Source organism: Elephas maximus, chromosome 4 (assembly GCF_024166365.1).
Source record: "Elephas maximus indicus isolate mEleMax1 chromosome 4, mEleMax1 primary haplotype, whole genome shotgun sequence".
NCBI lineage: Eukaryota > Metazoa > Chordata > Mammalia > Proboscidea > Elephantidae > Elephas > Elephas maximus.
The window spans coordinates 195,869,170-195,894,389 of record NC_064822.1 but is presented as its reverse complement, the minus strand read 5'-3'; the positions used below and the strand labels follow the sequence as shown (position 1 = coordinate 195,894,389).

Sequence of the window (25,220 nt, the reverse complement as noted above, 5' to 3'; positions counted from 1 at the left end):
CCAGTCCTAGAACGGGGTTCTTCTGATAGGTACTGACTTCTCCTGCCTCAGTGCACCCAAAGACAAACTGTTTGCTCAGAATTAAAAAAGCAAAGCAGTCATCTTTTTTCCACAGGTCCTTTCTTCAAATGGAAATTTCTCCCCCTGTCAGCAATTCTGGGTAGGTCTGTATGCGTTCTCAGATGCAGATTTCCTGACTGGATAGATTCTGTGTGGGCCTCGGGTTTTCTCCCTAAGCCCCTAGTCCTCTCTACACAGGGCTACTGCATGCAGAGGGACAGTCAGGTGTTGGCTGAAGGTGGCATTACGCACTCTCCCTGTAATCTGTGATACTCAATATTCATTTCTAGTGAGCTTTTAGGTCTGTTCCACAACAGTAGGTAGAAGAAACATTCAATATCCATAGTACATTCAAAGAAAGACATAATCCTTTTGAAAGCACTCCCATTTTGTCTTTTCTACACCCTGACTGTCTTCCCATTCATATGCATATGGATTTGGACCTCTGGCTGTGTGGAAGCAGAAGACTCTGGCCCCCTATCAGTCATCTCCTTTCATCAGCCTGACTTTTGCCCCAAGCAGCTCCAGATGAGGCTTTTCTCCCCTCAGCTGCAGTATAACGGTAACAACCACCAAAGTAATCATCTAAAAGAACTCAAAGTTTCACTTCCCACACCCTCGGTTCTTCCCTTTCAAAGTCTTAGGCTTCTGTGGAACTGTTGCAATAAATCCCGCTTCTGATGCCAACTGTGTAAATAATTTTTTTTTTATAAAGATCAGCACAAAGCTGGCTCTTGTGAGACAGAGATGTCCTAAATGCCCAGTTTTTCCAAGCTGCTGTCCTACTCCATTATCTTTGATATGAACTACTCCCCTTGCCCTCAGCACTTTCCCTCTAGTCTTTGAGTTCTAATTCGCTGCCGCGAATTTATGACCCGAACTTAATTTAAGTAGTTTATTAGAGAGTCATTAGGATACAGCTCAGGGTCAGACAACTCAGGATCCAGTTCTTCATCAAGACAGCTTCTTCTCAGCCGGCCTCTCTGCCCCGCCTCTGCCCTGTTCTGGTAAGTGTTGCGCAGCTCCTAGCTCCGTGGGTCAGCAAGGCCCACCTCTGCCATCTCACGCCGCTGTCAGTCTCGCTATTGCCGTGCTGTCTCTCGCCGTCTTCTGTGTTACAGCTCCCCTTCTTTCTCTCCATGCCTCCCTTTAAGCCTCATGGAATGGTAAAACTGACCGACCCCCTCGTCAGGGTTCCATGCACCTTATTTATATGATCCCACCCCCACGAGGTTGCCCCGCAGTTTATTTGCGTTATTAGCAAGCTGTCCAGTCCCCTTGGTGGGCCACAAGCGCCTCATTTGCATAGTCCTACGCAGTCATTTGGTGGGAGTTACAAGACCATGATGAAAGAGGCCGGATAAAAGTGACCCATTGTACTGTATTATTAAAGCATAAAAATTGTCTTCAACGTATCAGATGTTAGCTTTTTATGTTGTTTTCTTGTATATTTGTGATTGAGGATAATTGGTGTTTACCAACAAATTGTGATTCAGCAACATGGTTTGGTTTTAAAATGTCACAAATTGTGTCAAGCAGCGTAGTGGTACCTGTACGTAGAACGCGGGATCCGTCCTGAGAGGAACAGTGAGCGCTTGCTCAGTTTAAGAATTAAAAGTTTAAGATGATGTCTGTAAATGTTCGTTAATCTACCTGACTTTTCTCCAGGTGAATTTTTTACACAACAGTACACACTCGTTAAAGAATCAGTAAATTCACACAGCAAAGTGAATAAAATGTTCGCAGTCCCTTTCCTCCAGAGAACGCCGTCCACACCGTGGCGGACTCCGTTGCAGATTGGTCCGGCTGACCCTTTAAAGGCCGTTCACTTGAATTTCTAAATACGGGTCACAAAAGGGTACGATTTGTGTCCATCACAAGTTCCTGTTAAAAGGCCCAAATGTTTCCACCTTCCTGAAATCAACAAAAGTGAGACAAAAACTTTGACGTCTAAAGGGCTGCCTTCTCTGGCTGCATCGTCTGCTCACCTGCTCTAGGTAAGGGGGAGGCAGGAGCTGGGCAGAGGCTGGGTGGGCCTTACCTGTCCTGTGAAACACATGTATTTCCATCCGCTCCTGGTGTTTCCTCCTGTTAGATACTCCTTCGACTTGTTGAATGTCAAGCGTTGGGATGAGGGAACTGGCCGTCTTAGGTGGGGCCGATGGTCAGCAGGAAAAAGCATTTGCGATTGGAAAGTTTGGGATTCAAGGGTCTAAGATGACCATGAGTGATTGAGAAGAACACTTGTGCTTTGGACCTGAATTTTCAAAGCAAGTGATTACCTAAGCTGCGTATTAAAGGTATAGTCTGGCCTGTGTTCAGTTTTTTCCGTTTCTAGCTTAGGAATAAGCTATCCTTTAGTTTCGAGTAGACTCAAATGCACCTGGACACTGGTTCCTGGCTACAGACCTCGAGGTCTGGGTTGGTTTCCTGAAATTCTGTTGGTAGCATGGCCGTTGAACCCCCCGGGGGTTGTTGGGAGGGACTGGAGGATACAGAGCAGCTGGCTTCAGCACAGCCTGGGTGCACAGCTTGAGCTGAGGCCTGGAGCCGCTGTGTTGTCCTAGAGCTGGGTCCTCAGCCTGCCTTGTTGTGTCTGGTCTTTTTAGGATGGAGGGAGGTGCTAACCTTGTGCTGCAGAGTGTGCGGTTGGGGTGGTATCCCTCTGCTTGGAGGTGCGTGTTTAAGGCTGGCACAGTTGTGAGACTTGAAAAGTTCGCACCCTTGTAAAGCTTCTCTTACAACACAAAGTACAGCGGCAAGCTGGGGAGCAGGCCAGTCATAATGGCAAAGGGATGTGGGACCCACTTGGAGATCTTAGGAAAGGGGTCTTCCTTTCTCCTGCAAAGTGAACAAAATCTGCTGTAATAGGGCTTTGTGGGGTATGTCCATGTACATGTGTATGTCCACGTACATGTGTACGTACATGTGTGTGCATACGTGTGTGCTCGTTTGTGTTGCCGGGGCCCTAGATTCTTTATCACCTGAGTATAAATAGAAAACCCATTGCCGTCGAGTTGATTCCCACTCACAGCGACCCTACGGGACAGAGTAGAGCTGCCCCACAGGGCTCCCAAGGAGCGCCGGGTGGACTTGAACTGCCGGCCTTTTGGTTAACAGCCAAGCTCTTAACCAGTACACCACAAGGGTTTCCTTAAAAAAAAAAAAAAAAAAATTAAGGTTTTGGGTAAAAGCAGAAAGTAACTGAGATAAACGCATCCCAAGATTATAGTCTGTTCTTAATGAGAGAAGATGGTATGTGTAATTTTTTTTTTAATATTTAGCATTTTAAACCACAAAGATGTTTTTATCTCCCTAAGTAACAGGCCCTGGAATGGAGATGTGGACATTCTGTGGCTCTTGCTGCCAAGTCAGCACCCCCCCATCTCTCTCTCTCTCTCTCGTCAGTGCCAGGAAGTCCTGTTCTGGTCAGTCTGGTGGGCAGTAGGTGGGCGGTGTTGCGGGTTTGTTTGTGGCCCTTGCCCCCCAGACTTCCCACCTGGTCAGGTGCAGCCCCACACTGAGCACCACTCCTCACTTCCCCCAACACGAGTGCTGTGCCGCCCTGGGTGGGGGACTGGCTACCCTCTTGGCGCCTCTCTTTCGTGGTAAGCACCTGTCTTCAGCTTGGCGGCAGCTGGAGAGGTTGACTTACTCCTGAGCGGTCGTCCCACTGTCTCGGCGTAGTGCTTGTGTGGTTCCGTGTCTTCCCTGCATCACTTACTCCTGGGTAGAGAAGTAGTTTTTCCCAACATAGAAACATCATATTAAAATAGGGGAATATATGGGAAAAAAAAGAAACCCGGTGGCATAGTGGTTAAGAGCTACGAGTGCTAACGAACAGGTTGGCGGTGTGAATCCACCACGTGCTCCTTGGAAACCCTGTGGGGCAGTTCTGCTCTGTCCTGTAGGGTCTCCATGAGTTGGAATCAACTCAGCGGCAACAGGCTACATGGAAAAACAGTCTCAAGAGGAGAGAAAATTCCTTTCTTGCTTTTCCTACCAAAAACCAGAGAAGACCCGCCAGTCCCCAGAACGCCTGAGAATTTGGTTTGTGCGGTTACGTCTTCTGTTGGAGCGTTGCCTCTTTCTCCCTCGGCCGCTCTTCTCGTTGGGTCTGTTCTCTGCTTGCTTATCCACTTCCTGTGGCTTCATGGGGGAGCGGAGGGGGCACGTGGAGGGAATGCAGCGGAAGAGGAGGAACAGACAAGGGACTTCCCTCGAGCCGGAGCCGCCTGCTTCCCTTGGTGTGACAGACTGCGCTTCTAAAAGCATTAAAGCTGGTAACTTCCTCTTTCTCTGCAGTTTGGTAGTGCTTGTCGTCGTGGCACAGGAGTGGTCTGATGAACTGAGTGGTCGCGCGGTCCTCACCTGGCTTGATCTGACCGCAGCCTCGGGCCCGCTGGTGTGTGAATTGTTCAGTGCAGACAGGCAGGTCCTCAGTTTGTTACTTGGGTGAGTTACCAGGGAGGGACTCTGTCCAAGCTGTTTCCTCAGGGTGCTGCTACTCCCAGTGTGGCCTGCAGGGGGTGCTGCTGGCACCCTCTTAGTCCAGCCTCCAGATAAGGTGCTAAGTGGAGCCAGCGCCCAGGAAGGAGCCTTTATAGCAGCTGGGAGGAGTGATTTTGTGCTTGTTGTTGAATGTAATAGCAATAGCAGGTTAGGGCTTGGGTGTGCTGCCTTTTTTCTGGTCATTGCTTCTTAGCATATTTTATAAAAGCCTCCGCCTGCCACGGGCTGGGGCGACAGGAGAAGCCCCGCAGTGGAGCCCTTGCAGAGGCGGGTCGGGTGTGCCTCGATGTGCCGGTCCACAGGTGGAGTTTCGGGGTCAACCTGTGGGCTCGGGTGCAGACCTCCCAGAGGCTCTCTAATGGGAACAGCATGCACAATCCCAAAATAGCAGCTGTTCTGAAAAGAAACTTTAAGAAAACAAACCAAAGAGTCATACTGGAGGTTGTAAAACGCACGTTAAATGACAGAGCGGCTGCAGTGTTTGCTTTTGGAAGCATGGAGAGCGCTCTACAGCTTTCTGCTCCCCAGGCCGAGGACCAGGTCCTGACCGAACCCTTCAGTGGCCCCTGCGATCTCGTGTGAAGAAGCGCCGTGTGAGCCTCCTGAGCGGTGTCTTACAGGCTCTGCTTCTCGTCCCTGGTTCCTGGCTGTTTCTGCCGACTGCCGTCTGAATCCAGCTGGGTCCTGGTACCTGTGTCTGCCCTGACCCCGGCTGAAGGGTGCCAGGTAAAGGAGCTGGAGTCTCTCTCCTGTCTCCAAGCCTGCAGCCGGCAGGGATGTGCTCTGGCGTGGTGGAGTCGAGGGCCGCTGGTGAGCAGACGTGTTTTGATTGGAAGAGTTGAAGTGAATCCAAACAGTGCTGAGAAGACTGGGTGCTGCAAGCCTCCAGCGTGCTCTTCTGGAGATCCTGCTGAATCTTAGAGGGTTCACGTGTTTATCGAGTGAAAATGTGTGTCCTGAGTGCAGTGCTTCCAGCCGCATCCTCCGTTCACACCTGGGCCCACACCTCCCGTCCGTTACGGCACCCTGGCACCTGGTCCCCTCAGGCATGCCCCTCCTGGGGCTCCGCCTGGGTCTCCCTGCCCTGTCGGCCCCTTCGTGAGCATCACTTTCCAGGTGATGTCACACCCACGCTGCTCCCCACAGTTCAGTGTAGGTGACACGCCCTTGCTGCTCCCGCGAGGCGCCAGGATACCTACCCTGGCCCAAATCTTTTCCCGAAGCTGCAGAGCTCAGACCTGTTAGGTTCGGTGGAAGTCAGGTTGAAAATCCGTTTGAAGTTTTTTTAACGCTGGCAGCAGGTTATTTCCACACTTTCTGCCACTCCAGTTTCTGTGTAAACTGGGCCAGAGCATGGACAGCACTAGTTTTCGTGTGTGTGTTCAGGCCGGACCTGGGATGATGCCGGAATCACTCCACTGGGGAGCATGGATTGGGGCATGGGCACCTGAGAGGGACAGCGCCGGCTTTCATCTCAGTTGTTTACTTGGAAGTATCTTCACAGGTTTACAAATTCTTGTCAAAGTCAGGAGCACAGAGAATATCCATGAGGGCGAAGACCTTGTTTGACTGGCTGACGTGGGGGCTGCAGAAGCGAGTCACACCCGTTGAAGATTCAGGTGGCACAGAAACACATTGCAGAAAGAAGGTGTGAGTGTGTCTGATACCCTGCTGCCCAGAACTGAGGCCTGGAGCAGCACAGTGTGGCTCATTGCTGGAGTAAATACTCTGTAACAGTAAAAATGGAGGAGAAAACAAGACTGACAACACTCAGAGTTATCAAATGTAACAAGTATTTTAGAGAAACAATATTAAGTCAACAGTAGGGGTCATGTTTGGGACCCCAGCCGGGGCAGCCATTGGTCAAGCATTTGTGCGTATCCTCTCATCCACAGACACGCACGCACCCACGTAATTTGGTACGGGCTTATGGATTCAGACATCTCTACACAGTGCCATCATGCCGTATGTGTCATTTGACAGCTTGCCTTGCTCTATCAGCATTACTTTTGGTGCCATCTCTGCGGCTCTTGTTCATCCTCAGTGGAGTTCTCAGTCCGCTGGCCCTTTCTGCTGGACGGGCATCACCACAAACTGCTTTCCTTTGAGCTATTGGAGACCCTGTGCGGGGTCAGGGAGGCCGTGTAGTGTGATGCCCTCCACTGCAGAAGTACCCAGTGTGACCTAGTTCCTGAGGGTCCTCGTCCCCTGCTTCGTGGGGGCTCTCTCTGTGTGTGATGGGTTTGCACGACTCTGCTGTTTGTCTTTGAGATGTGTTTAAGGTAGATATTCAGGATGGAGAGAACTACATGTTCTCTGGCCCGGCTTCAACAGTTCTCCCGTCTGGCCAGTAGCACAGCATCTTTCCTTCCTCTGGTGGTTTCTTTTTGGTTGTTGTAAAAATACAGATAATGGTTGCCACTTTGCTTCCAATTGTTTTGAAGCGAATCCCAGTACTGTTTTATTTGTACATGTATCAGTGTATATAATATGTATCTAACAGACAAGGTTCTCAAAGGCAGCCACGATTTTACAGTGTCTCCATGAGCTGACGTTTCTTAGTTTTAAGGGGCCAGATGGATCAGTCTCCTCAGTAGAGTGTGCCTGTGTCTGGTTTTCAGACTCGGTCCCTACCCGAGCCACAAGGCCTTTGTCTCTCTTTTCCTGCAGTCTTGTCCTCTGGGAGTTGATTCCAGGGTGGTGGGAGTAAGTCTGTCTTTCCACTACACAGTGTGTCATCACAGGTCACTTGTATGGCAGCCTTGCTTTGCCTGCTGGTCTGCAGGGCCAGCGCTGACATGGGCTTCCTCGCGTGGTGGGTCTGTGCCCTCGACCCGCTTGTCCCCTGCGTCAGAACCACACGGGGGCTTGATGCTCAGTCCTCTGTTCTTCAGAATCATCTTGGTCGTCCTCGCTCCTTAGCTCTGGATGTATGCTGCAGATGTGGTTGTGGGGTTAGCTCCTGTCTTAGTCATCTAGCGCTGTTATAACAGAAATACCACACGTGGATGGCGTTACAAAGAGGAGTTTATTCTCTCACAGTCTAGGGGGCTAGAAGTCCAAATTCAGGGCATCAGCTCCAGGGGAAGGCTTTCTCTCTCTGTCAGCTCTGGAGTAAGGTCCTTATCATCAGTCTTCACTTGGACTAGGAGCTTCTCAGCTCAGGGGCCCTGGGTCCAAAGGACATGCTGTTCTCCTGGCACTACTTTCTCGGTGGTATGAGGTCCCCCTGTCTCTCTGCTCCCTTCTACCTTTTATATCTCAGAAGAACCAAAAAACCAAACCCAGTGCCGTCAGGTCGACTCATAGCGACCCTATAGGACAGAGTAGAACTGCCCCACAGAGTTTCCAAGGGACGCCTGGCGGATTCAGACTGCCGACCCTTTGATGAGCAGCCGTAGCACTTAACCACTATGACACCAGGGTTTCCATATCTCAGAAGAGATGGGTTTAAGGCACAACCTAATCTTGTAGATTGAGTCCTTCCTCATTAACATAACTGCCTCTAACTCTGCCCCATTAACATCATAGAGGCAGGATTTACAACACAGAGGAAAATCACATCAGATGACAAAATGGTGGACAGTTACACAATACTGGGAGTCATGGACTAGCCAAGTTGACAGATATCTTTGGGGGACACAGTTCAATCCATGACGGGTTCCATCAAATCAACTCTTGACTCATGGCAACCACATGTGTGCAGCGTAGGCCTGCTCTTTAGGGTTTTCAAGGCTGTGACCTTCCAGATGCAGGTCTTCAGTTGGGCTTTTCTTCCGAGGTGCCTCTGAGTGGGTTTGAACCACTGACTCTTTGGCTAGTAGTTGAGCACTTCACTGTTGGCGCCAGCTGGGGACTCCCGTATGGCGTGCAGTTGGCGTTTGAAGTTCCGAGACACATCTTACGGACTTTGGCTGCGTCAGCCTGACCTTGGTATTCCTTAGAGGCTTTGACCTTTTCACATGCTTGACTTGAACATGGCCCACCTCACTGTTCATGTGGAACTACTCTCATTCTTCAGAAAATGTCATTATTTCCCCATAAAAATCTTGCACATTTCTTATTGGATTTATTTTTAGGTAACTTATTTTGTTAATATTGTAAATCTTTTTTTTTTTTTTAAATGGACAGTTTTTAGCCATTTTTATGCTTCTGAGCATATATGTAGGAGTGGAATTACTGGGTCATATGGCAAATCTGTGTTTAACTGCTTTGGTTTTTTTTTTTTAAATTGGTGAAAATATACACATCAAAACATTTGTCGATACAATAACTTCCATGTTTACAATTCAGTGACCTTGGTTACATTTTCACATCATGCCTCAATTGATCACTGTCCTTTTCCAGATCACTCCACCACCATTAACACTAACCCAATGCCTCCTAAACAAAAGCTCCCCCTTCCCCCTCCCTCCTACCCTTGGTAACCATTAATCATCTTTGGTTTCTGTATATTTGCTTGTTTCATGTAGGTGACATCATACAGTATTTGCCCTTTTGCCGCTGACTTTTTTGACTCAGCGTGATGTTTTCAAGGCTCATTTGTGTGGTGGCATGCGTCAGAACTTCATTTTTCTTTATGGCTGAGTGGTACTCCATTATGTGTCTAGACCACGTTTTGTTTATCCATTCATCCGTCATTGGACACTTCAGTTGTTTCCGTAGTTTGGTTGGTATGAAAAGCGCCGCATTGAACATTGGCGCACAGGTTTCTGTTGGAGTCCCTGCCTTCACTTCTGGCCCTGTGCCTAGGAGTGGAATTGCCGGGTCCTGTGGTAGTTCTGTGTTAAACTTTTGGAGGAGCTGCCAAACCATCGTCCATAGCAGCTGCGTCATTTTACATTCCCACTTGCAGTGGACGGCGGTTCCGGTTTCTCAACACTTCTTGTTTTCCGTTCTCTTAATCATGCTGTTGCAGTGGGGGTGAGGTGATACTTCATTCTGGTAAAGATTAACCCCAAAGACCCCAGCCTTGGAATTCCTATGGGGCAGTTCTGTGCCCTCTGGAATTACTGAGTTGGAATCAACTTGATGGCAACTTTTTTTGGTTTGTTGGTTTGTTTTGTTTTTTGGAATGGCTAATGGGAGCCCCTGGGTGGGGTAAATGGTTAAGTGCTCAGCTGGCCAAAAGGTTGGCAGTTTGAACCTACCCAGAGGTGCCTTGGAAGACAGGCCTGGCTGTATGGTTTTGGAAGGTCACAAATCCCTATGGAGTGCTTCTGCTCTGCACACGTGCTGTGAGTCAGAATTGATGGCACAGCAACTAACAACATAACAAATGGCTAATAATGTTGAGCATCTTTTCCTGTGCTTATTGGCCATTTGAATGTCCTCTTTGGTAAACTGTTTAAGCCCTTTGCCCATTTTTTGATCGGGTTGTTTGCCTTTTGTAAGTGGTAAGAAGTTTTGTATGTATTTTGGATATTAAGCCCTTATCTGATATAGTTGCCCTTGAACACAGAGTAGCTAAAACGGAAGAAAGAAATGACGAAGTGAAACGGCTGAACAGATTTCAAAGGGCTGTTCGATAAGACAGAGTGTTATAATGAAATGCACAAAGACGTGGAGATAGAAAACCAAAAGGGAAGAACACGCTCAGCATTTCTCATGCTGAAAGAGCTGAAGAAAAAACTCAAGCCTTGAATTGCCATATTGAAGGATTCTACAAGGAAAACATCAAACGATGGCGAAAGCGTCAAAAGAAGGTGGAAGGAATACACAGTGATTGTATCAAAAAGAACTGACCGACGTTCGACCATTTCAGGAGGTGGCATATGATCAGGAACCGATGGTCCTGAAGGAAGAAGTCCAAGCTTCTCTGAAGGCATTGCTGAAAAACAAGGCTCTAGGAATTGATGGAATACCAACTGAGATGTTTCAACAAACAGATGCAGCACTGGAGGTGCTCTCTCGTTTATGCCAAGAAATTTGGAAGACAGCTAGCTACCTGGCCAGCTGACTGGAAGAGATTCAGGTAGATGCCTAACCCAATATCATTAATGTCACACGCAAGTAAAATTCTGCTGAAGATGATTCAAAAGCGGCTGCAGCAGTACACTGACAGGGAGCTGCCAGAAACTCAGGCCAGTTTCAGAAGAGGACGTGGAACCAGGGATATCACTGCTGATGTCAGAGGGATCCTGGCTGAGAGCAGAGAATACCAGGAGGATGTTTACCTGTGTTTTATTGACTATGCAAAGGCATTTGACTGTGTGGATCGTAACAAACTATGGACAACATCGAGAAGAATGGGAATTCCAGAACACTTAATTGTGCTCATGAGGAACCTGTACATAGGTCAAGAGGAAGTTGTTCGGACAGAACAAGGGGATACCGATTGGGTTAAAGTCAGGAAAGGTGTGCGTCAGGGTTGTATTTTTTCACCATACCTATTCAGTCTGCATGCTGAGCAAATAATCCGAGAAGTTGGACTATATGAAGAAGAACGGGGCATCAGGATTGGAGGAAGACTCATTAACAGCGTGCGACACGTAGATGATAAAACCTTGCTTGCTGCAAGTGAAGAGGACTTGAAGAACTTACTGATGGAGATCAAAGACCACGGCCTTCAGTATGGATTGCACCTCAACAAAGAAAACGAAAATCCGCACAACTGAACCAATGAGCAACATCATGATAAACGGAGAAAAGATTGAAGTTGTCAAGAATTTCATTTTACTTGGATCCACAATCAGTGGCCATGGAAACAGCTGTCAGGAAATCAAATGACATAGTGCTTTGGGCAAATCTGCTGCAAAAGACCTCTTTAAGGTGTTCAGAAGCAAAGATGTCACTTTGAGGACTAAGGTGCCCCTGACCTACGCCGTGGTGTTTTCAGTCTCCTCATATGCATGTGAAAGCTGGACGATGAATAATAAGGAAGACTGAAGAATTGATGCCTTTGAATTTTGGTGTTGATGAAGAATATTGAATATGCCATGGACTGCCAGAAGAACGAACAAATCTGTCTTGGAAGAAGTACAGCCAGAATGCGCATTAAAAGCAAGAATGGCGAGACTTGGTCTCACATATTTCGAACTTGTTATCAGGAGGGATCGGTCCCTGGAGAGGGTCATCGTGCTTGGTAAAGTAGAGGGTCAGCAGAAAAGAGGAGGACCCACTATGAGATGGATAAGCACAGTGGCTGCAACGGTGAGCTCAAGCATAACAAGGGTTGTGAGGATGGTGCAGGATGGGTAGTGTTTCTTTCTGTTGTACAACAAACAACAGTCTCACATACAGTTACTGAAAGTCTCACAACCTGTAGGTTGTTTGTCACTTTGTTGATAGTCTTTTGATGTTTAAAAGCATTTAATTTTTGTGAGGCCCCATCTATCTGTTTTGTCTTGTGCTGCTCCATCCAGCTTTTGTTATCATACCTGATAATCTACTGTTAAACACTAAGTCCCACAGCCTTATCCCTACATTTACTCTTAGAATTTTATGGTCTTAGTTTTCACATTTAGGTCTTTGGTTCATTTGGAATTGGTTTCTGTGTATAGTGTGAGGAATGAATCCTGATTCATTCTTTTAAATGTGGAAATCCAGTTTTCCCAGCACTGTTCGTTGAAGAGCCCCTTCCTTCCCCAGTTGGATGGACTTGGCCCCCTCGTCAAAAATCAGCTGACGATGGATGTATGGATTTATTTCTGGACTTTGAGTTCTGTTCCATTGGTCTGTATGTGTATTATTATATCAGTACCAAGCTGTTTTAATTACTGTCACTTTGTAGTATGTTTTTAAATCAGGAAATGTGAGCCCTCCTATTGTTCTCATACAGGATTATTTTAGCTATTCAAGATCCTTTGCCCTTCCATATAAATTTGAGGATTGGCTTTTCCGTTTGTGCAGAGAAGGCTGGAATTTTGATGGGGTTTGCGTTGAGTTTATAGATCGCTTTGGGTGGTATTGACATCTTAACTATATTAATCCTTCCAATTCATGAACATGCAACGCCCTTCCATTTATTTAGGTCTGCTTCAATTTGTTACGGAAATGTTTTATAGTTTATAGTGTACAGATCTTTCACATTCTTGGTTAAATTTATTCCTTGGCGCTTTATTCTTTTAGATAACTATTGTAAATGATAATGTTTTCTTAATTTCCTTTTTAGCTTATTCATTGCTGATGTATAGAAACCTGACTGACTTTTATGTGTTGACTTTGTACCCTGCCGTTTTGCTGAATTCATTCATTGGTTTTAATAGCTTTCTTGTAGAACCTTTGGGGTTTTCTTGTGTCCCTTGCCCAATTTTTTGATTGGGTTGTTGGTCATTTTCTCGTTAAGTTGTAAAAGCTTTATGTTTTAGATATTAGGCCCTTATCTGATACATGGTCCCTGAAGATGTTCTCCCAGTCTGTAAGTTGTCTCTTCCCTTTGTTGATAAAGTCATTTGATGTACAAAAGTGTTTAATTTTTGAGGTCCTTTGACTGTGGTTTTTATTTTATTTTATTTTTATTAACTTTTATTGAGCTTCAAGTGAACGTTTACAAATCAAGTCAGTCTGTCACATATAAGTTTATATACATCTTACTCCGTACTCCCACTTGCTCTCCCCCTAATGAGTCAGCCCTTCCAGTCTCTCCTTTCGTGACAATTTTGCCAGCTTCCAACTCTCTCTATCCTCCCATCCCCCCTCCAGACAGGAGATGCCAACACAGTCTCAAGTGTCCACCTGGTATAATTAGCTCACTCTTCATCAGCATCTCTCTCCTACTCACTGTCCAGTCCCTTTCATGTCTGATGAGTTGTCTTTGGGGATGGTTCCTGTCCTGGGCCAACAGAAGGTTTGGGGACCATGACCGCCGGGATTCCTCTAGTCACAGTCAGACCATTAAGTCTGGTCTTTTTATGAGAATTTGCGGTCTGCATCCCACTGATCTCCTGCTCCCTCAGGGGTTCTCTGTTGTGCTCCCTGTCAGGGCAGTCATCGATTGTGGCCGGGCACCAACTAGTTCTTCTGGTCTCAGGATGATGTAGGTCTCTGGTTCATGTGGCCCTTTCTGTCTCTTGGGCTCTTAGTTGTCGTGTGACCTTGGTGTTCTTCATTCTCCTTTGCTCCAGGTGGGTCGAGACCAATTGATGCATCTTAGATGGCCGCTTGTTAGCATTTAAGACCCCAGACGCCACATTTCAAAGTGGGATGCAGAATGTTTTCATAATAGAATTATTTTGCCAATTGACTTAGAAGTCCCCTTAAACCATGGTCCCCAAACCGCCACCCTTGCTCCGCTGACCTTTGAAGCATTCATTTTATCCCGGAAACTTCTTTGCTTTTGGTCCAGTCCAATTGAGCTGACATTCCATGTATTGAGTGTTGTCCTTCCCTTCACCTAAAGCAGTTCTTATCTACTAATTAATCAATAAAAACCCTCTCCCTCCCTCCCTCCCTCCCCCCCCGTAACCACAAAAGTATGCATTCTTCTCAGTTTATACTATTTCTCAAGATCTTATAATAGTATTTTTTTTATAATAGTGGTCTTATACAATATTTGCCTTTTGCCTCTGATTAATTTCGCTCAGCATAATGCCTTCCAGGTTCCTCCATCTTATGAAATGTTTCACAGATTCGTCACTGTTCTTTATCGATGCGTAGTATTCCATTGTGTGAATATACTACAATTTATTTACCCATTCATTCATTGGTGGACACCTTGGTTGCTTCCAGGTTTTTGCTATTGTAAACAGAGCTGCAATAAACATGGGTGTGCATATGTCTGTTTGGTTTTTATTTTATTTTTGGTGTAAGTTTACGCAGCAGCTCATATACCCATTCAGCAATTTCTGTGTGTGCAGTTCAGTGACACCGGTTGTGACAATTTCCGCGTGTGCAGTTCAGTGACATCGGTTGCGACGATTTCCACGTGTGCAGTTCAGTGACACCGGTTGTGACGATTTCCACGTGTGCAGTTCAGTGACACCAGTTGTGACGATTTCCACGTGTGCAGTTCAGTGACACCGGTTGTGACAATTTCCGCATGTGCAGTTCAGTGACACCGGTTGCAACAATTTCTACATGTGCAGTTCAGTGACACTAGTTAAAAATTTCTACATGTGCGGTTCAGTGACACTGGTTACATTCTTCACATTGTGTCACCATTCTTGCTCTCTGTAACCAAATTGTTTTACCACCATTCACCTAAAAAAAAATTTTGTTGCTGTCAAGTCGATGCAAACTGATAGCGACCCCATGTGACAGAGTAGAACTGCCCCGTGGGGTTTCCAAGGCTACAATTTTACAGAAGCAGACTGCCACATCTTTCTCCCTCGGAGTGGCTGGTGGGTTCGAACTGCCGACATTTCGGTTAGCAGCTGAGTGCTTAACCAGTGCACCACCAGGGCCACTTCAACTTGTATTTACTACTACTCCCCTGTGCTTTAGAGTTATTAATTTGATCTCGTATGGATAATTCTTTAATAGGCTGCAGTGCTCAGTGTGAACACTTTTTTACTAATTTAAGTAAACTTTAGTTTACAGATGACTTCAGGGGGTAGATTTGGTTGAGAGTTTGAAGATTTTCTCAGGGCAGTATATTTGGCTGTTCCTTCAGTCTCAGTGGGTTCAGTAATGGAAATTTGAAAATCTGTCCCCCTTCCCCCCCTCCCCCCATCGATCAGGGTACAGGTATTGAGTCCTTGATCAAAACATTCAGTAATGGTAGCTGGATGCCATCCAGTTCTTCTGGTCCCATGGCAAAGGAGGCAGTAGTACATAGAGGCATTAGACCTGTGGCGTGGTCCAGTTCCTCCTCCGATTCCTGGGTCTCCTTCTTCCTCTGCTGCTCCAGGCAAATAGGGGCCAATTGTTATATCCTGGATGGCCACTGGGCAACCTTTTAAGAGCCCAGGCATTACTCACTGAGATTGGGGATAGAAAAGAAACTTTGAAAACGATTTCAGGCCAGTTGACTAGACAGTCCCAGGAAGCCATGGCCCTAAAGCTTTGCACTAATCCCATGAGGTGTTTGGTTGCACCTAAGTGACATCAGCAAGTGTGCCTTCCTTTTTTTTGGTTGCTGCTGCTGTGGTAGAGTTATATGTAAATACAACATTTGCCATTTTGCCCTTTTTCTGGTGTACAGCTTAGTGATAGCAGCTATTAACATCAATCAGGTGGTGTAACCACTACCCTCGGACATAAACACAGTACCTGTCAGAATGATCCCCTCTCCCTCTCCCTCCTGCCCCAGGTAACCACTAATAACCATTGTTCTTTCTCTGCTTGTGTTTGGACACCTCCTTTGTGGATATGCGCATGTCTTGCCCTAGTCTTGTGTCTTTTAAGAAATCAGTGTTCTAAATTCAGCGTGGTTAATTCCTCAGTATCTTTTGCTCCTTATTGCCTTTTACTCTGTAGAGTTCCCCACCCTCCCTGGCCAGGTGCACACATGGGGGGCCACGCTCCCCTTTCCAGCAGGAAGGGGTTCCCCTGGGGCTGCTCTGCTGCTCCTCCTCCTGTCCTGACCCCATCCTGACACCCTGTCCTGACACCCTGTCCTGACCTGCTGTGTTTCCAGGATTGCTTAGCTCTGTGGATCCAAGGAGCACTGGTGGCCTAGTGGTTAAGAGCCCGGCTCCTAACCAGAAGGTCAGTAGTTTGAATCTTCCAGCTGCTCCTTGGGAACCCAGTGGGGCAGTTCTGCTCTCTCCAGTAGGTTTGCTGTGAGGCAGAAAGGACTGGATGGCAAAGATTTTTTTAATTTTTTATGGAGCTTTGGTGGTGTAGTGGTTACTTAGCATTTCCTTATTTACAAGGTATTTTCGGCTTTTACCCAGAGCAATGCTGAAGTGCATTCTTCTAGTTTATTTGCCTGAACTGTTGTTTTCTAGCATTGTTTTGTGGTGGGGGCTGTGGTCAGGTGAGGCCCACTCTTCGACGTTTGCTGGGATATCGAGGCCTAGCCGATTGTCAGTGTGTGAAATGGTCTACTTCTGGTTCCGAGGTTCTGTGTGAGCCCTCTGGGTAAAGCTTACACCTCACACTCACGGTTCCTGTATCCTTGGTTGGTTTTCTGAGTGGCGGGTTTCATTGGAGTTGTAGGTTAAATGGCTCTTGTAGTTCTATGAGCCTTTGGTTTTGATATTTTCAAGGTCTTTGTTAGGTGGCGATACAAACTTGGCTTTGGTGGATTCCTTCAATCTTTGGGCAGTAGCCTCAACCCCGTAAGGATATTGTCTCCCCGCTGCTGGCTTCAGCTGACCTGCCCCAGTCCTCACTGTATTGGCAAGTACCGCGGGTCCCCTTCTGCTTCCAGCTTTGGTGCAGACTTTTAAAACCGGATTTTATTTTTAAAGCTAATCTGACGGCGTCTTCTAACAAAGGAGTTCAGTGCGTTAACTTATATTCGATTGCTGATATATTTGGATTTATTTCTGTGATTTTTTGAAAAATTTTTATGTATTGATTCCACTTTTTTTAAAAATACTTTTTTGGCAGGACTCACTTTTCCTCCCCCTTATGTGGAAGTTACCTCTCCTTTTTAATACTTTCAGTGGTTTCTGTGTTAACGTGTGCGGGTAACAAAATCTGAATGTCTTTCGCCTCCTTGGGAAATACGAGGAACAGGTAGATGGTGGTCAGACTTTGGTAGCCACCCTCATTTCTGGTGGTCTTTTCACCAGTGTTTGCTCTAACTTGTCCTTTAATTCTCCCCTCCCCCTTGGGATGTGAGGGTTCCTTCAGCTGCTGGTCACGGTGACGGGCATCCTTACCCATCGCTGCTCCCCGTTACACTACCTCTGCCATCCTCGGGTCCATTTCTGTGTTTCTAAAATGTATGCTTTTTTTTTTGCCTCTCTTATTTGGAGTCTCCTGGTTTGAAGCTTTCCATTTTTGTTTTTCTGCGGAACGCCTGTCTTCCTAACTCTGGGGTCAGCATGAGGACAGGTGTTGTGGCCCAGCAGTGAGCTGCTGGTCCATGCTCATCTGCGCTCTGCCAGCCCCATGCTCACCAAACTCTGGTGTTCACACACAAAAAAATGACCCCCCAAAATAATTTGAAAAACAGTGCAGAGCCTCCTGTGTTTTTGAGTTGAAATCTAACACTTTTCTTCCCAAGTTTAAATAGCTGAAGGGTATAATTTCTGGCATTTTGGAAGTGCGCATGCTTTAAAATAAAAGACACGTCACTCATCTGGTGGCTTAGCAGCATCCTGCACAGAGCACACCTTCACGGAGGTTGTTTCTCCACAGACTTCCCACTGCCTGGCCCCTAGACTCGGGTCCGACTCTGGCTTGCTTCTGGGCTCTCAGGCTTCTCTGCAGCTCAGCGTTTCTGTTAATTAGGACGGAAAACATGCCTTCATTCTCACTGGGCTGTCAGTATTGAGGCTTTCTTCCCAGTTGGGTTATTGTTACAATAACCAGCTTGTGCTCCGTCCAGACAGAGGTGCAGTTTGAAAATTCTTAACTGTAAGTGACATTTTATTGGAACTGTGTCTCGTAACAGGGGCTTTAAAAACAGTGAGTGAGCATTTCCATGGACAGGCGTTACTCACTGTTAGAACGGGGCAAGTTAACGTTTCCATGGACGAGAGTTACTGCTAGGAGGATGCACCCTGATTATCTCCCTGGTTTTGTCTTTGGTGCTCTGCAGTTTCATGGGTGTGGATTCTTTTCACTTACTCCCTTGGCTGCCTTGTGCTTTTTTAAAAAATAAAATTGTTTTCAGTGAAAGTTTACCTAGCAAATTCGGTTTCCATTTAGCAATTTCTGCACAAATCATTCAGTGACATTGGTTACATTTTTCACAGTGTGTCAACATTCTCATTATTTCTATTCTGGTTGTTCCATTTCCAGTAATCTAGTTTTCCTGCCCCTTTACCTTTTCATATTTGCTTTATAGTAAATATCGACCATTTGGTCTCATATAGAAGATCTTTTAAAGGACCACGGTACTCACAGGTGATATTCTTTATTTTATGAGCCAGTCTCTTGTTTCGCTGAAAGGTGACCTCTGGGAATAGTTTCATTTCAGGGTTTCAAGGGTAGTAGCTCAGGGCAATAGTTTCGGGAGTTCCCCAGTCTTGGCCAGTCCAGTAAGTCTGGACATTTTAAGAATTGAGTTCTGTTCTACGTTTTTCTTCCATTCTTTCAGGATCCATCTATTGGGTTCCTAATCACAATGGTCGGTAGTGGTAGCTGGGCACCTCCTAGTTCTTCTGGTCTCAGGATGGATGAGGCCGTGGTTCGTGTAGACCGTTAGGCCTGTAGACTAGTTTCTTCTCTGAGTCTTTGGTTTCTTTTTTTTTCCCTTCTGCTTCAGATGAATAGAGATCAATACTTGTATCTAAGGTGGCTGTTGCCAACCTTTTAACACCCAAGATACTGCTCACCTCTTTCGGGTGTAGGAACATACACTTTATGAACTTTATTATGCCATTTAATTGTCCCAGGAGGCTATGGCCCTAAGCTTTGAAACCCAGTAAACCAGTCCTGCCAGGTGTTTGGTTATGTCTAAGAAGTATTTGTGCCCCCTGTGTGCTTTATTATAATATGTGTGAATATATATGTACACGAGTACATGTGTGCACATACGCATATAGATACCTCTGTGCACGTAGTGTACCCACGTATTCATACTTATACACACGTGTGCATGCTTACATACATGTGTAACCACACATATATTTTGGTTGTTGTTGCTCTCCTTGTGCTTCTTGAAAGTAGCCTCCCGACATCCCCACAGTCACAGCGGGACAGTGTCACACAGGGACAGGTGGACAGTGGACTCCTGCTCTTCATGGCTCTCAGGACTGGGCGGCCTGTCAGGCCGGGTGCCTGTGTGGATGGGGGTGCCTCGTACAGAGGGCTCTGATGCTGCAGTTTCTCTCGAGTGTGGGGTGCCAGGCCTGCAGTCCTTTGTGGTGAGGTTGACTGCGTTGTAGGCTGTCCTCTGCTGCAGGAAGGCTCGGTGTGAGGAGGTGGTGGACATGGGCTGCTTGGCCTGTCAGACGGTAACATGACAACGACGGCGGCCTGCAGAGCCTTGGGAGGAAGCTGTTTATTAGTGTGAAATAGCTAAGTAGCCGCATGGCCATGTGCACAGCAACATGCCTCCCACTCACCCCTGGGGGCCCCCAGGCTCGCCTAGGCCCAAGGGCTCCCTGCCCTACCCTCCTTAGCTGCTTGGTGCTGTGTCTTCAGGAGAGGGAGCCTGGGTCCCCTCAGCACCCAGCAGGGTTCTGGCAGGTTGGTGGGGGGTGGGGGGGGCGGGGGGCTGGATCAGTGGCTGTAGCAAGAAGTGGCCACTGGGGCAGCCCCATGTTGAGGGGAAGGCTGGTCATGAGCCCCTTGGCATGGGCTTCCTTGGGAATCACCAGGGGTTGGGGGTGTTAGTCATACTTGCCATCAAGTGAACTGACAGACATTGACTGTTCTCTTAGTTGTGCCACGGATCACCAGTTTTAAAACACAAACTTAATGTTAGAGTAGTTTCAGACTCACAGGAAAGTGGTGGAGGGTACAGGGAGTCCCTCCTGCCGCCCAGCGTCCGTCGGTGACCCCATGTGCACCGTGGTGCTTGTCACACCACCTGCTGTTGCTGTCATGAAGTGCCACGCTGTTGGGATTTCACTGGCTTTTACCTCAGTCCTGTCCCAGGGTCCTGCCAGGATGCCACGTCACATTAGTCATCATGCCTTCTTAGGCTCCCCTGGGCTGCGACAAGTCCCCAGACTTTGCCTGCTTTTGATGATCAGACCATGTGGAGGAGTGTTGCTCAGGGGTTTTGTAGTATGTCTGTCCTACAATAGGTATTTTGGGATTCGGTATGTTTTTCTCATGGTTAGGCCATCAGTTTTGGGAAGGAGGGCCATAGAGGTGGAATGCGCTTCTCATAACATCACATCAAGGGTGCCTGCCCTGAACATGACTCATCACCATGAGGTTCACTTTGATCACCTGGCTGAGGTATGTTTGTCAGGTTCTCTGCTGTGAAGTCGCTCTTTACCCCTTCCCATTCTGTCCTCTTCGGAGGAACGTCACTGTGTGTAGCGCACACTTGGAGTGGGGAGTCTCTACGTAAATCGTGTGGAATTTTCTACGGGAGGTATATATTTTCTCACTCACTTGTTAATTTCTTCAGGCATTTATGTGTGCCGGTGACTCATGGGTATTTATTTATACTTTGGATTCTAATCCAGTACCGTGTTACCTGTTTTATTGATCACATTGTTCCAGCTTTGGCCTTTGGGAGCTCCTTCAGTTGGCTTCTGAGCCCTTTGATGTGCCCCCCTGCCCCGTTTCTTTCTTGAGCCCTTACTTACATTGTGGTACTACGAGACACTCCAGACTCATTGAGAATGTTCCCTGCCTCAGCCCTGGAGTCCACCACTTCTCCAAGGAACTTCTTTTATAGGAGAAGGGTCTTAGACACCCAGATCTGGGTTCTGGGGTGCTCATTGCTGCTGGGGTGTCATTGCTTCTAGGCACTCTCAGTGGCCAGAGCTGGAACACGTGTGTGCACAGTAGCCCGTGTATTCCTACATCTGTAGTTACTTGTTATAAAAATAGAACACATTTGCCAAGCCAGCATTTTTCAGGTGTACATTTTAGTGATATCAGTTAAATTAATCACGTTGTGTAACCATTACATAGTTGTTTCTTGAAATAGTTTCTTAAAAACTTGTATGAATTTTTTTATTGTGGTGAAATAAACACAATAAAGCACCGATTCACCAGTTTCTATGTGTATTTAATTCAGTGATGCTGATTACATCCTTCAAGCTGTGCAGCCATTCTCACTATCCGTTTTCAAATTATTTTGCCACCATCGAGATAAGCTTAATGTCCCCTAAGCGGAAACTCCCCCTCTCCCCCGCCCACCTCTGGTAACCACTAATATTTGTGTCCTAGTCTGGGTTCTTTAGAGGAGCAAAGCCAGAAAAACGTGTACGTGACCACAGAGAGAGATTTACGTGAGAGAGGTGGTTCACAAAGTTGTGGGGGCTGGGTGGCAGTCCGGGGACTTCTGCAGGCTTACGTCCCCGGAACCAGAAGTCAGGTGACAAGAGGGCGCGGGATTGAGAGCGAGCGAGCTTTAGCAGAACATCTGTTTATTTTCTGGAGGCAGTCCCCACCCCCGGGGAAATTCACCTTTCAAACTGCTTGGCTGCTCACATCAGATCACAAAGTGGAGGGCGATTACATTATGTTACATTATGGAAGCACATCCAGGCTAGTGTCTGCCAAACCACTGAGAATCACAGCCCAGTTTGGTTTCTGTGTATTTGTTTATTTCATATAACTGAGATCATGCAGTATTTTCCCTTTTGCAACTAATGCCACAGACTACCAGAAGACTGAACAAATCTATGTTTTGGAAGAAGTACAGCCAGAATGCTCCTTAGAAGTGAGGATGGCGAGACTTTGTCTCAGGTACTTCAGACATATTATTGGGAGGGACTAGTCCCTGGAGAAGGACATCATGCTTGGTAAAGTAGAGGGTCAGTGAAAAAGTGGAAGACTGTCAGTGGGATGGATTCACACAGTGGCTACAACAATGGATTTAAGCACAAGGATTGTGAGGGTGGCGCAGGACCGAGCAGTGTTTCGTTCTGTTGCACATAGGATCGCTACGAGTAGTAACCGACTCAGTGGCACATAACAACAATTTTCGCTCAACGTGATGTTTTCCGAGTTCATCCATGTCGTAGCCTGTATAGGACTTCATTTCTCTTTATGGTTGGATAATCTCCCATAGTATGTGTCTTAGTCATCTAGTGCTGCTTTAATGGAAATACCACAAGTGGATGGCTTTAACAAAGAAAAATTCAATTTATTTCCTTACGGGAAAGTAGGCTAAAAGTCCAAATTCAGGGCGTCAGCTCCAGGGGAAGGCTTTCTCTCTTTGTCGTCTCTGGAGGAAGGTCATTGTCCTCAATCATCCCCTGGTCAAGGAGCTTATCAGGTGCAGGGACCCCCATGTCCAAAGGACGCGCTCTGCTCCTGGTGCTGCTTTCTTGGTAGTATGAGGTCCCCAACTCTCTGCTTGCTTCCCTTTCCCTTTATCTTTTGAGAGATAAAAGGTGGTGCAGGCCACACCCCAGGGAAACTCCCGTTACCTTGGATCAGGGTGGTGTTACAATCCCACCCTAATCCTCTCAACATAAAATTACAATCACAAAGTGGAGGACAACCACACAATACTGGGAATCACACCCTAACCAAGCTGACACACACATTTTTTGGGGGACACAATTCAGTCCGTGACAGGATGTACGTACCATGTTTTGTTTGCCCATTCATCTGTTGATGGGACTTTTTAAATATTTAATTTACTCAGATTATTGTGCTTTCTAAAAATTGAGATAAAATTCACATCATGAAGTTAACCATTAACCATTTTTCAAAACTTTTTAATTAGATGAAGTTCACATGAGGTAAAATTAATCATCCTAAAGTGAACAGTTCAGTAGCGTTTAGTCTGTTCACTGCCTCTGTCTGGTTCCGAAGCTCTTTCATTATCCCAGAAGGAAGCCCCGTATCCACAGCGACTGACTCCCTGCTCCCATCTCCTCCAGCCCCTGGCAGCTGCCAGTCTGCTTCCTCTATGGCTTTGGCCACTCTGGGTACTTCACAGAAATGGAATCACACACTTCATGGCCTTTTGTGTCTGGCTTTCTCACTGAGCACCGTGTGTTCAGGGGTCATCCGTGTGGTAGCAGGCATCAGAACTTGGTCCCTTTTTGGGCAAAAAGTCTTTTAAAACCTGTGGAACACACACACGACTAATTTATGGGTTCCAGTTTTTGAAGATGAGGTGATTGAAGAGGAGTGAGAAATGTGGTGACCTCACTGCTCCTCGGAGGTGGTGGAGTCTTTGCCGCAGCCCCTGTGGTGTGCTTCTGAACACACCGCGCACGAGCACAGGGAGGAGACTGAAGGTGCGGTGAGGATGCCAAACCCCACAGCCTGTGATTGTTTGCTCTTTCAAGGCTGTGCCTCTGGAGAAGGTGGTGGTTTAGTTTATGACATTGAGAACCTTGCCTTATAAGCATGTTGGAACCTCATCTGGTGGCTGAACGAGCCTCAGTGCATAAGTGATACGTGTGTCACTGTGTGACTCTCCTGAGCCGGACACTGCAGGGCTCGCGTGCTTTATGTGTAACGATGCTTTAGTTAACAGCGTACACAGAACACCAGAAAACCCCAGAACCTACAGCCCACCAGGCGCTCAGGGCGTGTGGCACCTGCTCTGCAGACAGAGGCGGGTCCGGCTCCCTGCTTATCCGAGTGGCAGCTGCAGGGGAGTTGCTGTGTGTTCCCCTGCCTCCTCCTGGGGCTGCACGTGGGCTTGTCCTTGTGGGTCTGGATCGGGTGGCCACTTTAGCATCAGGCATGGAGCTGCCGTAGGGTCTGTGCCTTAGTCAGCCACGGTCTCTGCAGCGCAGCTTGCCAGAAAGGGTGGCGCTGGATGTCATTGTGCACAGGGCTGTGGGTCTTGGAGCCCCACGGGCAGTGTCCATGCCCAGGCGCAGTGACAGGGACACATCTGCAGAGCTCGGCCTGGGGCTGCTGCACGTGGTCAGTGGTGCCTGGAGGGGCTGAGGCTGTCGTGTCAGACGTGGCAGGTGTGGATGTTGCAGAGGTGGCCGCCCCACTGGACGGCTTGGCTGCCGATTAGCTTGTAAAACCTGTGATTTGCTTTCTTTTGAAGTTTTTGTCTGAAATTCCTTAGTTTCTGACCTGAAGTCTTGCATTTAAGCACACTCTGAGGAGAAGGCCTTGTATTTTGTGTTCTGCTGAACTTCTGGTCTCCTCGCGGTAGAGGCGTCTCTCTGGGCGGCCTCGTGAGGCCAGCTGGCGAGCCACTTCTGGTTCAGCAGCAGCGTGGTGACGGGGCTGGACGCCCCCGGCCAGCCTCAAGGGTGTGCAGCCTCAGGGCCTCAGGTTGCTGCCTTCCCTCCTGTGAGGATTTTCACCTCTTGGCACTGTAGTCCCAGGAGGCGGCGATGCTGTTTTCATGAGCAGAAGCTGATGTACTGCCAACCCTGGCCCACAGCTCTTACTCCCAGGGTGACTGGGGGGTTGGCACCCCTTGGCCCTTCCTACCCCCCAAGGCAGTGAGCAGTGACGCCAGGAATGCTTCCACGTGACAGCAGCCAGGCTTCCCAGACGCTGGCTAGGTCGCCGTGTGCCTGTACACAGCACGTCGGAAAGGAAACCGGATGAAACTTTGCTCAGCCTCGTGTCCCGTTTGGGGGCTTAACTGATGAGGCTTCAGCGAGCTAAGAGTGGCTGCGACCTCCGTCCCGTTTGAGACTGTGACCAGGGACCTGGGGCCACGGAGATTACGCATATTGTTGCGAAGGAATGAAGATAAATTATAAACATCGTGGCTTTATTGAGGGCAGCACTGCTGTCACTGGTTTCCAGGATGGAACACTTGGGTGTAGTGCTTCAAAGCTAAACTGTGAGTTTCTCCGTGTTGTAGGTTAAATAAGATTGCGAATCAGGTGGCCATTCAGCGGAAGAAGCAGTTTGTCGAGCGAGCCCACAGCTACTGGCTGCTCAAGAGGCTGTCGAGGAACGGCGCGCCCTTGCTGCGGAGGCTACAGTCCAGCCTGCAGTCCCAGCGGAGCACACAGCAGGTACGCTCTCACACACCTGGTCCCTGCACCCCTCCTGCCTGTCCTGGTGCGTGG

The 25,220-nt window shown here is 47.5% G+C and overlaps 1 protein-coding gene across 4 annotated transcripts in view; it reads left to right on the top strand.

Moving 5' to 3' along the window:
• The window catches only part of BRD1 (bromodomain containing 1), a 68,479-nt gene that overhangs the window by 8,241 nt on the left and 35,018 nt on the right, over window positions 1–25,220 (top strand). For all 4 annotated transcript variants that reach the window (XM_049884694.1, XM_049884693.1, XM_049884696.1 and 1 more), the window contains one exon: window positions 25,010–25,166. In XM_049884694.1, the coding sequence (XP_049740651.1) occupies window positions 25,010–25,166 (157 nt within the window). The remainder of the gene's footprint in view (window positions 1–25,009; window positions 25,167–25,220) is intronic.